Source organism: Amyelois transitella, chromosome 6, assembly GCF_032362555.1.
Source record: "Amyelois transitella isolate CPQ chromosome 6, ilAmyTran1.1, whole genome shotgun sequence".
NCBI classification, from domain to species: domain Eukaryota; kingdom Metazoa; phylum Arthropoda; class Insecta; order Lepidoptera; family Pyralidae; genus Amyelois; species Amyelois transitella.
The window spans coordinates 8,631,023-8,645,022 of NC_083509.1; the positions used below are offsets into that span (position 1 = coordinate 8,631,023).

Sequence of the window (14,000 nt, forward strand, 5' to 3'; positions counted from 1 at the left end):
TGACCACAGTACTTCATTCATACTTGCTAGCAACCCACCAGTTTCAAACTCACAGCCGTGTCGGTCAGACGTTCCACCATCAAAATGAGTTTCGCTACAATAGCATATCGATATGTTCTCACATATTTCTTAAGTTTGTTATACACCGCACTTGCGTTGATTGGACTTAGTTTTAACTATGTGAAGAAAGTGATTACTGATCCCGGATATAAGAACCTCAAGTTGTTACGACCCAACTGCCTGGTAGACCCGAAATATGGAGTTCATAAATATATCAAAGTTAATGTAAGTATTTCTGTTTTATATTTAAATATAATTCGTCAAGATAAATTCGTAGATGTTGCAACCAAATCAGATGTCATTTGGTTCACAAATCCATGAGATTTAGATAGATGTCCTCATCCTGTCCTCCTCCTTATATCCTCATTCTAGAAAATATATGTAGGAGATACATATGCAAGGATCAGAAATATAATAAAAAAATGGCAATAAAAAAAAAGAGATTTATCATTGACTAAATACGTCAGCACCGATATTAATAATGTAATCATATTCAATTAGAGCATTTTTATCTCTCCGCAATAAAATTATTTTTATAAATTATTTGCTAAAATAAGCTTTTGTTTACATTTTAAGACCTTTATCTTGTTTTATAGTTTCTACGTGATGAGATATCTTATTGAAATCATGGGCATTATAGTGTGCTATGGGTGTGTCATCGTCTTGGTGGTGTGTTCTCTAAAACCGGTCAAGTTCGAGTTCGTTTGCATTTTGTTCGTATCAAATGCTAGTGAGAGTGGTTTACTTTTTATAGAATTTTGCAGATGCTGTGTTATCTGTATGTACAGGTTATCCACGTTGGTTTGTAGTTCAAGAACAGTTTGTTCAATATTCGAAAGCTTATCTTAATGCTGTTTTTATGAACGATCGAAAGAGTTGATTGAAATCACATTTTATTGGGTGTTGTTATGATAAATGATTCGTTCGAAAATGCCCTTCCGAAACTACCTTATTATTCATTAAAAACAACTGTTTTCTTTTGAATATCATTGAAAATTATTTCATTTAATGTTTTACCCAGCTGAAACATTTAATTTAATTCGTAGTTATAGATAGTAATTATTTGTGTTTTAACCGCTTGATACTTTTTACATTGTGTACGTGAACTTGCATATATTTTTACAGATTTATCCAGTCATTTCATATCATTATGAAGAATTACGCTTTAGGACTGTGTTGAAGTTAATTGTGTTCTTCGAAAATTACGCAGCTCAGCTCACGATTTCTGATTCCATCAAGTAAATAAAGTTCTTAATAAAGTTCCTCAGAGAAGAGCACGTCAAACCGTTGATTTCTAATATTATTTATAACTGGGAGAGTTTCTTTAACATTCGTATTATAATTGAGTTGTACCTTATAATTACCAATAACTTGAAACAAAAAATACTTGTTTGTAGGAATATACGAATTACAAAAGTATGTAATGAAGTTTCACTAAAATTCTTATAATGAACTAAGCTAAGATAACGAAAGAAAAGCCTTATGATCAAGCTGTAGTCGATTAGGGAATAGAATATTATTTGCATTGTATAATCTGGGAACCCACGATATCATCTAAAATGAGAAAAGTCGCGTCCTTTACTCCTTATCTCAACATTTTTCTTTTATCATAACATTTACTTACATGACAAAACGGTGTTCAAAGGTCAATGTAAGTAGATAGGCATTTACGTGTTTATTGTTGTTTCATCATAATTATTAATCCTTAGGTATATTTATCATTTAGGTAATCTTATCAAAATGAAACATTTTACGAGTCTAGCCATAATCACAATGTGAATACATGATCAGGATAGCAATCAAGTTAAGCCGAATCGAAGTTCATGGCCTCCTTTTCGTGATGTGTCTAATTTAAATTATTAGATATTAATAACAGACTCTCTCTCTCTCTCGTCTTTATGTTTACCCAGTTGTTCTCACCCGCAATGGGTTTATTATTGTATGAAACATATATTTATACCTACAAGTCAAAGGCGAGATTAAATTATTTGAATAGAAATGATTATTATGCTTTTGAGGGGATTTGCTCGCGTGAGAATTTCCAAAAATTTATGTTACTTCAAATGATCTATACTATCTCTCTCTCTCTGTGTGTTAAATTTCGTCAAAATCAATCCAATAGTTTTTGAGTTAATTCATTACAAACAAAAATACAAGTTATAATGATATGGTTTAGTATCATTTTATCGGGAAAGATATATTGATATCACTTATGAATTATCTAATGGTAAGTATTCATAGTTATGACCTAACTGTTGCTTAGGAAGTTTTATAATCCCAGAACAACTGTTACGAGTACGTGCGTGATAATGCGAATATTTAGTTTACTGCACTTTTGCGTCTGCGCATGTTATTTGCTTTTATGTACTTTTGTCGATCTAACATGATTTTACGGTTGTTACGTGGAGAAAATAGTCGTTTCATCATTGTTATGATATCAACAGTCTTAGAAATTAAATTTAATTGTGTAGTTTAATTACAACAACGGCTACAATTATGGATATGGTTGGTAGCTAGTAATCTGTGGTACAGTCAGAAGCCAAACTTTACCTGTATGTAATGTTTGGATCAAACCGTTAGGTAAAACTCACACCTCACACTTTCACATTTTCGTTGTCACGGAAAAAGACGGAATATATGTATAAACGCGCGACGCGACGTTAATAATAGGTAACCCTTCTGTTAGTTTCAAGATTACTGACTGATTTTTATGAGGCTAATAATATCTATATCTTTGGTGAAATTATTTGGTAGGTTTATTTAATGCACACAGTAGGTGTAAGCATTGCGAAATTATGATTTCTTTTCGAGTTATTTATGGTTATGGAATCAGTAGATACTAGCTCATGGTTTCCAAGAAATTTTGGAAATTCATCTAGGTGCAAAGACTGTCTGTATGTTTGGGAATGTAATGTTCGTTTTCTTTCAGAATGTAAAACTACATTACGTGGAGAGCGGCGATCCCTCAAAGCCGCTTATGCTATTTCTGCATGGATTTCCAGAATTTTGGTACTCCTGGCGGCATCAGATCCTTGAATTTCAGAAGGATTATTGGTGAGGACTTTATCTTTACTTATCATAGGTATAGCGTATAGTGATTTTGAATTTTGTACATAAAGTCGTCTGGCTAGCGTGCAAAGGTATATAGTAGGCACAACCAATGGTTGGCTTCCCATGGGAGTGAAGCTCCGCGCAAAATCTAAGTAGTCATCAATAAAATGGTAAAATGTCAAACATTTCTTAACACAGTAAAACACCCGTCACTTGATTGTTATATTCGAAAGGATAATTTTCATAGCTTCGAATGATGAAGTCAATGAAGATTTACTGTACTCGTAATGTCACTAGTAGATATATAAATTATGTTTAAACTGACATTCGCGTCTATATCTTGCCAATGTAGACTGTTCTTAGACTGCCAATTTTCTGTGATTTCGATACAAATTATACCGTTCTGTATAAGTATTTCATATTGCTTGCATTGTAGTTGATTCGATTTTAAATATGTATAGGTAACTACACTAATTAAATAATTTTGTGTATTAAGGATAATAGATCTTTATTAGTGTATCGTGTAATAGGTAATCGGGAATTTCTATTGTTCTAATTGCATTAATGAAGGAAAATGTTTATAATGTTTTCGACATATCCTTACCTACATTGTTGAGTTTTGGTTATGTATGTGTATTATGTATATATATTAAATGCACGCAAAGTAACAAAGTGTATATTTTAAGGTACTACTGTTAATTCCAAGTGGATTCTCCTAAATGCTTATCAGTAAGGAAGTCTGAATATGTGCAATATCTGACCATAATATTACACTACTTCGTCTAAACTAAGTTGTCGTAATACATATTTAACACGTCTACGTAGGCACATTATGAAGAGCCGATATTTTGTTTATCTAAATGAACGTGAGAAAATAAACGTAGGTAAGAAAACACGAGAAAAACATTACCCTTCATGGCAATCGGATAAAAGTACCGTAGTAGGTAATTTGAGAAACAATTGAACAGCTTTTCAATTTGTGAAGCCATAAACAATTAAAATAATGTTAGTTTTATTATTCATCCAACTTTTAAAAGACACTTTTTAATGTTTTCAGGTGTATAGCAGTCGATATGCGAGGATATGGAGACTCTGAGCGGCCTGAAGCTGTTTCAGCGTATAAAATAGATGTCCTTGTTGAAGATGTACGTGATCTCGTCCGTCAGCTAGGTGAGAAATTATCACATTTGTGATATATTTGGTGGCCAAATATACACCAAATATTCTATACAAAATGATAAGTTTTTTCTTAGCCCTTATTTCTGGGTACTGCATTTTCTTGTTTACTTGTTATATTAATCAATGCTCAACAAATATAGGACATATGTACGCTATGTTTTAATAATCAAAGAGGAAGCGAAATAATTTCTCAGATTAAGTTCCATAATGGACGCTCACGCCAATAATTATTGGCCGCTTATAAGCGGCAATCAACGCCAAGAAATGGCGAAAACTAATAGATCTTATTTTCTCTTTTCGATAAATTAAACGTACAATTTTTTTTCAGGTCGCGAGAATTTTATCCTAGTAGCCCACGACTGGGGCGGTGTCATAGCTTGCAAATTCCGGGAGGTTTATCCTAAATTACTAAGTGCAGTTATAGTAATAGCTAGTATGTCATTAGAGAGTTTTATATACAGCATATTCAATGATAGCAAGCAGAGGAAATTGTCGTGGTGAGTTTTATTTTTATCATCTATAATTTATCTTTCAAGTCAAAATTTGTTTTTATAACTGTCTAGTTTTGATGTCTTGCTTTTCAAGATTTAATTTTTAATTAAAATATGTAATTAGTTATCTTAATTTAAGTTAACTTTTAATTATATATTTTATTCTTATTTGTTTGTAAATAAGAGCTTATAGATAACAGAAAACAATAATACGACGAGTGATCTTATAAGAGGGATTTTCGTTAAATAGGTACTTAGGTATATAATTAAACTTACCTACTTGGACCCATTCGGATTATTATGCTCATTTTGTTTAAGACCTAATTGAATTTCAGGTACGTGTTCTTCTTCCAAATGCCGGCAATTCCCGAGCAGTTCCTGGAGATGAACCATCTTCAGGTGTTCGACAAAATGATGATGGTACCTGGAAAGGACACCGTTAGCGCCGAAGACTTAGAAGCGTATAAATATTGGTTCGGAAAACAATGTAAGTGTTACTGGAATGTCAAGTCTCAGTAGCATCATCAGCATTTTTTTTCTGCTTCGAATGGTATTCACTACCCCGAGTTTTGGTTCCATTTGCCTCGCATATAGGTACCTATATGAAAAACTACCCCTACTGGTTCTGAGGAAACTGATATACATTAGTTCCTTAGATAGTTCTAAGGTTTCCCTCAAGTCTCTCGCTAATATTGAATTCTTCGCTGTTGGTTAGGCCTAGTTAAGGCTGCGGAACAATTTATTTTGATACGAAATAATACTTATTCAGTACTCTATGATGCCACAACACTCAACTAAGTGCCTTACACTTTTCACTCTGTTACCGTATTACTAAGGCTTTTTTCTAATATTCTTTTTCCCACATTACAGTCGCCTTCACGCCTCCAATCAACTACTACCGAGCCAACTTCAGATTCGACGTGTTGGATCCACAAAAGCGCTTTACCGACAAAGTACCCATGCTCGTGGTTCGTGCCGCCGATGACATTGCTATAGGCCCTCAACCCATGGAATACATGAAACAAGTCTATGAACATTTAGACACCCTGGTCGTCCAAGGCTGTGGCCATTTCATGCAGCAAGAAGAACCGGCTGAAGTCAACAACATAATAAGAGAATTCCTCGCGAAGCAGAAGCCATAATTTTGTAGATACCTATTTAAGTCTCAGAGATTTAAACTATGGAGTGCAATATGAATGTGAAATTATTAATGCTTATTGTAATGTAAGAATATTTTCTGTTTCGCTTCAAAATAATTTAATATATAAATAATTTTTCAAACCAACGAAGCCATGTAGTCTATATTTAATATAGTTCGCTATGAGCTACCTACTCAAATTTCTGTAACATTTTGAATGTTTGTTGAAAATCTGAGTCTTAACATTCGATTTTCTATATTTGTACACGTGCAACCCTAATATTTGTATACCTTTAATCAGAAGAATTTATTCGAGCAAATTATATTAATGAGCAAGCTAAAATAATAAATATAGTAACAAAGATAGTAAATATTTTTGCGCCATGCACTTACAGCAAAGCAAAAATACACCTGATCGAAAATAAATAGCTTCTTAATAATAGAAAATAAATTGTTGGTATACAAGCCATATAATATTGGCAGAAGCAAAGTAAGAATTTTCAATTGATTGCATATTGTGCTATTTGGCGTTATACAGAAGATATTTACGGGCAGTTTTGACTTTTGGCACAATGCAAAGAAACTAGTCATTGTTAAGCAATTAAGTAAGTTTATACAGTGTTCGTCTTACGTCTTCCATCTATTTCAGGGTTTTTGTTACATTGGTTAGCTTTTAAGTTTACATCAGAAAATAAATAAAATAGTTTTAAAATGATGTAGTTTTATTTTATTTTTTTATTGTACAAGAAGAGTTCTGTACGCCGTGGCTCCACCTGTGAAAATTAAATAATAACGCGTTTTGTGACCGCGTGGTTTTCTGGAAATTCACTCTTATTGCATCCCTTGGCTCCTTTTACAGCGGGGCGAAATAGGTACATAAGTATTTAAAATAGTTCATGGTGATTCCGGACCGCGGTTTGAATCGCTTACGGAGTGAAACGACTAAAGTAGGTACATCTTTCCATTTGCCACGGTCTTATAAAAACCTAAGTAAATATTTATAAAAACTTGCTTAGTTATATGTATTATTCCAAAATAATGAAATCAAAGTTGGATATTTTGGAATAATTTTTTCGAAATCCATTATACAATTTGAATAATAAATAAACCGAAACTACGTTTGTATGGAACTTAGTAAAATCTACTCGATGGGTACGTACGTTTGTAGACCATCCATGGTGCAGCTTGAAAGAAATATAAATCAAAGATATAAAATGTAATAGCAGCGTGCCAAAGTTAAGACTCACAAGTTTTAAGCCATGTCTTCTGACTTCTGAGATAATGTTTTGTACAAAGTTGATAGTAGATTCAAAAGTACTAGTGGTGATAAAAATGCTTCCTTATACAAGCAGCGTCGTATTATTTATATCTGTGTAAGGTCGTTATTGTGCTATACAAATCTTAGTTATTTCTTTCTGATTTAAACAAACGAAGCAAGTTACTGTAATGTTTCTGTAAAGTAAATACATTAAATGTTATTGTTCTATCCACGATAGGAGATTTTTGAAGGCCCGGGTTCAAATCCCGGCCAGGTCATGACGATGAGTAAATGAATTTTCTGTGATTGGCCAGGGTCAAGACCCTACTATAGATGAATATCAAGATATTCATATATAGTATAAGTATTTATTATAAAATAAAATATCGTTAATGTAGTATTGTTGAGTTTGTATCTCTTACCAGAAATCACAAACTTACTTCGCGAACCTACACTACTTTTGTGTAATTTTCCCCGTATATATTTATTTATTTATAATTCGTGCGAAGGTCTCAGTGTAGAACAATCAATCAATCTTGTAAAACCAACTTCAGATGAAAATGACATGAACAATTTTTAAATCACCGAGACTAAAATATTTATTTTGTGGGGACTTACGAATGAACGTTGAAAACAAATTAATTTACAAACAAACAATATGTCCAATTGCCTCTCTCTTTTCAGCTTTGTGGTTACTGGAGTGGTAGAATAATTTTTTGTCGTATTCGTGAATCTATCCTCGCTTCAGGGGTCGATCCAAGAACTTATCTGAAATCACTGATGTCTATGACACAATATAATGAGTTGGTTATATATTTGTTTTGAGTTTCCAGCTATGGTTTTCCAGGTTGTTTAAATTTTGGTTAATCAAGGTCATGCAGTAAAGTAATAGTAAATGAAATACACGTCAAAATCCTTTTGCTATCTTTGTCCGTCATGGCAAAATTTTTGTTACGAGAGTGAGAAAGATATACATTTTTGCCACCATGACTATTTGGAAAGGTTATGCATCGTTACCAATAAACTGTAATGGCCGCCCATCACTAATCGCGAACAGCTGATGTACGTCGTTCTAATTCCCAAAAACCATATTGTTTTGTTTAATTTACTGTGTAAAATTATTTAAATGATACGTAACACATCTCGCTATATTGTGGGGATAACAGGGTTAGTGTGTTTCTTGAATGACGTAGTAGAACTGTAGATTTGTGCATTTTCTACATTGCTGCCTTTTTCAGATGTCACTGACCATTCAACAAATTATTTTGGACGCAAAACGACTCGCAGGCCGCCTTAAAGAACGAGAAAGCGAAGCGGATGATCTTTTGACTAACACTCAAGTAGCTTTTCGACAAATCTCTAGCATGAAACAGGTAACATTTGCAACAAATACCTACTTTTATGTACAAAGGTTTAACGAAATGTATCTGTGCTCCCATTCGTATAAGTTTGTTTATAATTAGCACAGTCGATGTGCGTATTTACATCCCTTCTATGTTTATCAGTTAGCATCAATAAGAAATGTAAATATGTACGTTTTACCGTAAAAAGTTGTTTTTTTCTCTACATCAGGGTTGTGAAAGTTAGCATATTGTTGACCAAAATAATAATAAATATTGTATTAAAAGTTTTTTGATTAGACTAAAAACTTGTTATATCTCGATATTAGAGATTTTTTAAAATAGAATGATAGAATATTATCCCAATTGCTGTCTTCTGACATAGAGTCACTCCTATTTCTATCATCCTTTTACAAAATCATATTGCCAGCTGTTGATTTATAGATTGTTTGAATTGAGGAATAATTCTTTAGAGGTTTAATTCTTTCCATTTCAGTACAAAGAAGAAGTAGATACTCTTAATGAGGCATCTAGGGAGAGGCCTCGCGGAGCACTGATAGCCAGCATAGAAAGAGAATCTCGCTTGATGAGGGATGTTCAAAGGGAGAATGGTGAACTTCGGGCTGCACTGGAAGACCACAGACGTGCCCTTGAGCTCATCATGACAAAGTACCGTCAGCACACTGAGAAGAGGATGTGGGAGTCACGGATAGACTTTACGGCAGCTGTTAACGAGAAGCAACAAGAGGTATTTCTTTTGCAATTTCATTTCTTCTTTTACATTTCCAATGAAGCATGCTTTCTTAACACAAGCAAGGGTCCTCTTATGTTTTTATACCCAATCAAAACAAAAGTAACTGGAAAGACTCATTATTAAGCCAAATGGTTTTATAAAAAATTGAGAGGTAACAGGTTCCCAAATGAATGAAAATACCATGTTTATAAGCTATTATCTCGATAGACTTTCAATTTGTGTGTGGAGACACACACTTTGTTTTTTCGTTGCTACTATGGCTTGATAGCAGAGATTTGGTAGATCTTTACCATTGTTAATATTGCAACAGGCCTGGTTGTGCTAAAGAGAGTAATTTCTTTTGTTAATAAATTGTAAAATCAATTATATTACATAGTATAAATAACCTAAACAACTTATCATGGTATTTTAGTTGATCCGTCAACAAGCTGAAAGGATCAATGAGATGACCAGTGTTATGTACAAAGCAGTTAATATGGATGAAAACGGTGATTCCCGACAAGAAGAAGAACTCTACCAAAGGCTCATTACTGAAAATAAGGTATGGATCTTAATTATTTTCAATGAGTAAAAAGTTATCAAAACATCAAATCATCATCATATTCTGTAGAATAGCAGTGTATCCGGACTATTGCAGTATATGGTTAATCAAAAAACTGGAAAAATTGCATTAGTATCTGTTTAGTTTCTGTTTAGTTTTAGATATAAAATGCATAATTATGACTGCTATTTTATTTATTTATTGACAATAACCAACCCTATCATTACAGTGTTACCCAATGTAGTGTTGTGTGATAGAGTAGCTAATGAAATTATAATTCTATTAAGTAATTTAAGTGTAATTCATATAACATAGCTCTTGTGAACTCAGTCAAAGTATAGTTGAACAAGTCTATGTTATTAGCGACGCCGTTCATAGCTTTTACCGCACACTTTTCATCAAGAAAGTATATCGACATATATACACTGTCGACCATGACGTTCTTTTGAGCTTGATGCGCACTCTGAACATATCTCCTTTGGTTATTATGTGGTTCACTTCGTACCTCAGTGGCCGTCAGCAGTGTATCCGTGTTGACGATAACCTATCGTCGTGGTGTCACATCTCGGCTGGGGTACCTCAAGGCGGTGTTCTCTCTCCTTTATTGTTCGCGCTTTTTATTAACCGTATCCTTGATGACCTTCGGTCTTCCTACCTTTATGCGGATGATCTTTAAATTTATTGTAATTCCTCCTCGGATGGTTTGCGTTCTCCAATTGCGACTAATAACAACGATTTGATGCGCATATCAGACTGGAGCAGATCTTTCGGCATAAAAGTAAATCCTTCCAAAACGCAGGCAATTATAATCGGCAGCCCTTATTTTGTTTCCTGTATAAACTGGAATTCTGTACCGTCCCTTATATTCAATAATGTAGTCATTCTTTTCAGGGGCAAGGTGAAAAATTTGGGTCTGATATTTGACAAAACTTTGTCTTGGACACCTCACATTAAAGATGTGAGCAGGAAAGTTTTTGTTGCTTTCAGCTCACTCAGAAGGCTCCGTAATTTTCTGCCTTCTGACACTAAATATGCACTGACACAATCCCTCCTTCTCCCTCTTCTTGATTAAGCTGCTACTTGTTATCTGGATATCACTGAAGAACAATTAAACAAATTAGAGCATCTTCAAAATCTATCCATTCGATTCATATTTGGGCTTCGCAAATACGATCATGTTTCATCTTTTCGATCGCAACTGAAGTGGCTCCCGATCCGATTCCGTCGCAACTTGCACATTGTGACTATGCTTTATTTCATTTTATTTAACCCACGTTTTCCACCTTACTTAAAGGAGCGTTTCAGTTTTTACAGCGATGCTCAAGACACTACACGTGGATTGCGTAGTACGGTTTCTCCGACTAAGATTGCCTGTATTCCATACCAAATTCTTTTCTCACTCTTTCACTGTGCAGGCTATCCGCCTGTGGAATGCTCTTCCAGTTTACATACGAAAAGCCCAGACTATAGGCAGTTTCAAAGATATGGTTAAGTCTCACTATTTTTCTACACATTCCTAATTTATATTACCTATATCATTTATATATTTGTAGGTTGTCATAATTATGTATTTCATTTGTAGAGATATATTTTGTAAGTTATTTTACTTATGTAGGTATATTTCAATGTAGTATGTATTTATATTGTGTTTATATTAGGTTTAGGTATATTTATACTTTGCATTTTATTTAATATATACTGCGCCAATCGCCTATCTATTTTAATTTCCTCCTACCCTAAGGTTGACTGCAAGAGATTGCTTTAGCGATAAGTCTGCCTTTGTGTCTATTTCCTGTGCTTTTTTTTCTGTTTTTCCTTTTCTTATGGTGCAATACAGAGTCTAATCTAAATTCGCACAACAGACCCTGTTTATATTAGAATAAGAAGAGGAAGACTATTCATTTCAGGGATTGAGAGAGATGTTGGATCTGTCGAAGCAGTACGGGTCAGACAAAGCGTGGGCGCCTCCCACGCAAGACAAGGACGTCCAGACGGACGGGCCGCCGCTGTCCGGCGCGTGACGAGCCGCGGAGCCCAGCGCGCCCCGCGGGCCCCACAGCTAGGCTCGCCACACCTGTCGGCACATTCCTGCTCTCCCCGCCCTTACCGCGACCCCCACCAACTCACAAACTCTCCAGTCACTGACGTGAATAATACAAGTACCCTGGACTTAAAATGAAATGATATTTAGTGCAAATGGCCGCTGTGTTAAGGTGTGAAATTTATGAATTGTGAAACACAATTTTCGTGAATTTTTCTGTTTCTTTTTTGACGTTAATCAACAGAGTAAGTGTATATTTTAAAATTCGTTATCAAAGGAGAAAGCAAAATATTTTTCCACAAATGTCATAAACACACGTGTCAATATGATCGTAATCAGCTCCAAAATGGCGAAAATCAATGAGGGATCATGTTTACAAAACGAAGTCCAGAGTACTTATAGTGGTCAGTGCTACACCCCCACCAACTCACAAACCCCTTCAGTCCCCGAGGATGTGCGGGCAGGGAGTTCGCTAACCGTTCCAGTATACATTTCTACTGTTACATGTTTTGGATGTTTAGTCTTTTGACAGTATCTTTCATATTTTCACATGATGTGCGTGTGACAAAACATACAGCGAATAACTGCAATATAGCTGTAAATTGAATACTTTCCGTTTCTATATTTGATGTTGAATATTATAAAATAGATGTTGATATGTATTTACTGAAGCATTTCATGTTAAAAATGTAAAAGTCTCATCTCTATTATTATTGCAGGGTGAGAACAAACCGATCGGTGAGACAGAAACTGTGATCTTGTATTGCTGTTAAGTTGAAAAATTTCTTCTATCGCAATATCGCATTTTCTATTGCTATGTATATATAAATCTTTATATTACTTACATCACTCAATCACACTCGATATGAAATAATATGCTACTTTAATTTAATTGTAGTATAATTATTTTATGCTTATGAATTAAATCGTCTGTATCTTTATTATATATAATAAATCATTTTTCACTTCGCACATATTCTTACGAAACATTTAGACTTTAACAATAAATTATAATACTCAATACTATGTACCACAATGTATTCTAGAAAATTTACTTCTTAGATTACTCGAATCGTTATATTAAAGTAATTGTTATTTTGTAAGAACAGTACTTCCTGGGACCCGTTACTTACCTGTCATAGAATAATTATACAGAAAAAAAAGCTTTCATTAGTTTCATATTATATAGCTTGCCAACTCATACTCACACACGAAGTACTAGTCAATTTACAATAAAAATCTTACATTATTCATTTTTGTATGTTGAAATATTTTTTAATCTCGTTGGCAGTAAGTAGTTGAAAATAGCAATGCATTCATAGTTAAATATTCATTAAAGTTCAGTCAAAGAGCACTAGAAACTAATGAGGGTCTACATTGGACGATACATCCTGGTCAGCCAGGTGTCTTTAAATAATAATCTCAGATACTATTTCATAGTATTTGGATTGCGATTTTAAGGCAGAACACATTTAAAAAAATAGGTATGCTTTATAAAATATAGTGTCACTTTAATTTGCAAATGATACATTGGAGGAAACGAGAGATTTAATATACAATAGTAATGTACATAAGAAATATTTTGTTTCATCTGTCTGTCGTTTTCCGCGTAAAAAAACTTTTTATTCGTTTTAATTGAATTTACGAAAAAGAAGGAATAGTTCGAGTCGGTGTGAATGCTGTAAAATACACGAATTAGGCATTAGACGCCATTGTAGTTTTCCAATGTTTTAAAAAGTAAAACTGACCCAGAAATGCATCTTCCAATGTGGAATTTACAATGTTATATTTGTCATGCGATAGAAAGATCAGCTTTGAATGTTAGACACCTAATGTTAGTAATAACGTGTAGTAAATCTTGGTAGTGAATTTCGTAAACATATACTTAATGCGCCAAGGGCGTGCAAGCAATATACCACAGTTATTTGTAAGTGAACTATTATAAAAAGAGTTTATTAATAATACATAATTGCTTGGCGTTATTTTGAAAGTCTAGCAAAAACCGTCCCTGTTTGGCGCTGGCCGCCTACACTGACGCGGGAAACGCCAGTACATACGAACGTACACGCGTATATAATAACAAAATTTTTGTGTAAGTAATGGTGGAAAAGGCAAACATTTGTTGACTAAGCTTTGACAAATATGTT

At 34.0% G+C, this 14,000-nt stretch overlaps 2 protein-coding genes across 2 annotated transcripts; both read left to right on the forward strand.

Annotated features, from left to right (window-relative positions):
• On the forward strand, positions 1 to 6,634 carry LOC106131322 (epoxide hydrolase 1). The gene is made up of 6 exons (XM_013330390.2): positions 1 to 285; positions 2,990 to 3,114; positions 4,169 to 4,281; positions 4,619 to 4,787; positions 5,117 to 5,268; positions 5,652 to 6,634. The coding sequence occupies exons 1-6, from the start codon at positions 85 to 87 to the stop codon at positions 5,921 to 5,923; spliced, it is 1,032 nt and encodes a 343-aa protein (XP_013185844.1). The 5' UTR covers positions 1 to 84; the 3' UTR covers positions 5,924 to 6,634.
• Positions 6,635 to 8,171: 1,537 nt separating this feature from the next.
• On the forward strand, positions 8,172 to 13,495 carry LOC106131379 (FGFR1 oncogene partner 2 homolog). The gene is made up of 5 exons (XM_013330476.2): positions 8,172 to 8,344; positions 8,416 to 8,550; positions 9,014 to 9,265; positions 9,684 to 9,812; positions 11,720 to 13,495. Exons 2-5 carry the CDS (start codon positions 8,416 to 8,418, stop codon positions 11,831 to 11,833), a joined length of 630 nt encoding a protein of 209 aa, XP_013185930.2. The 5' UTR covers positions 8,172 to 8,344; the 3' UTR covers positions 11,834 to 13,495.
• Positions 13,496 to 14,000: the final 505 nt, after the last annotated feature.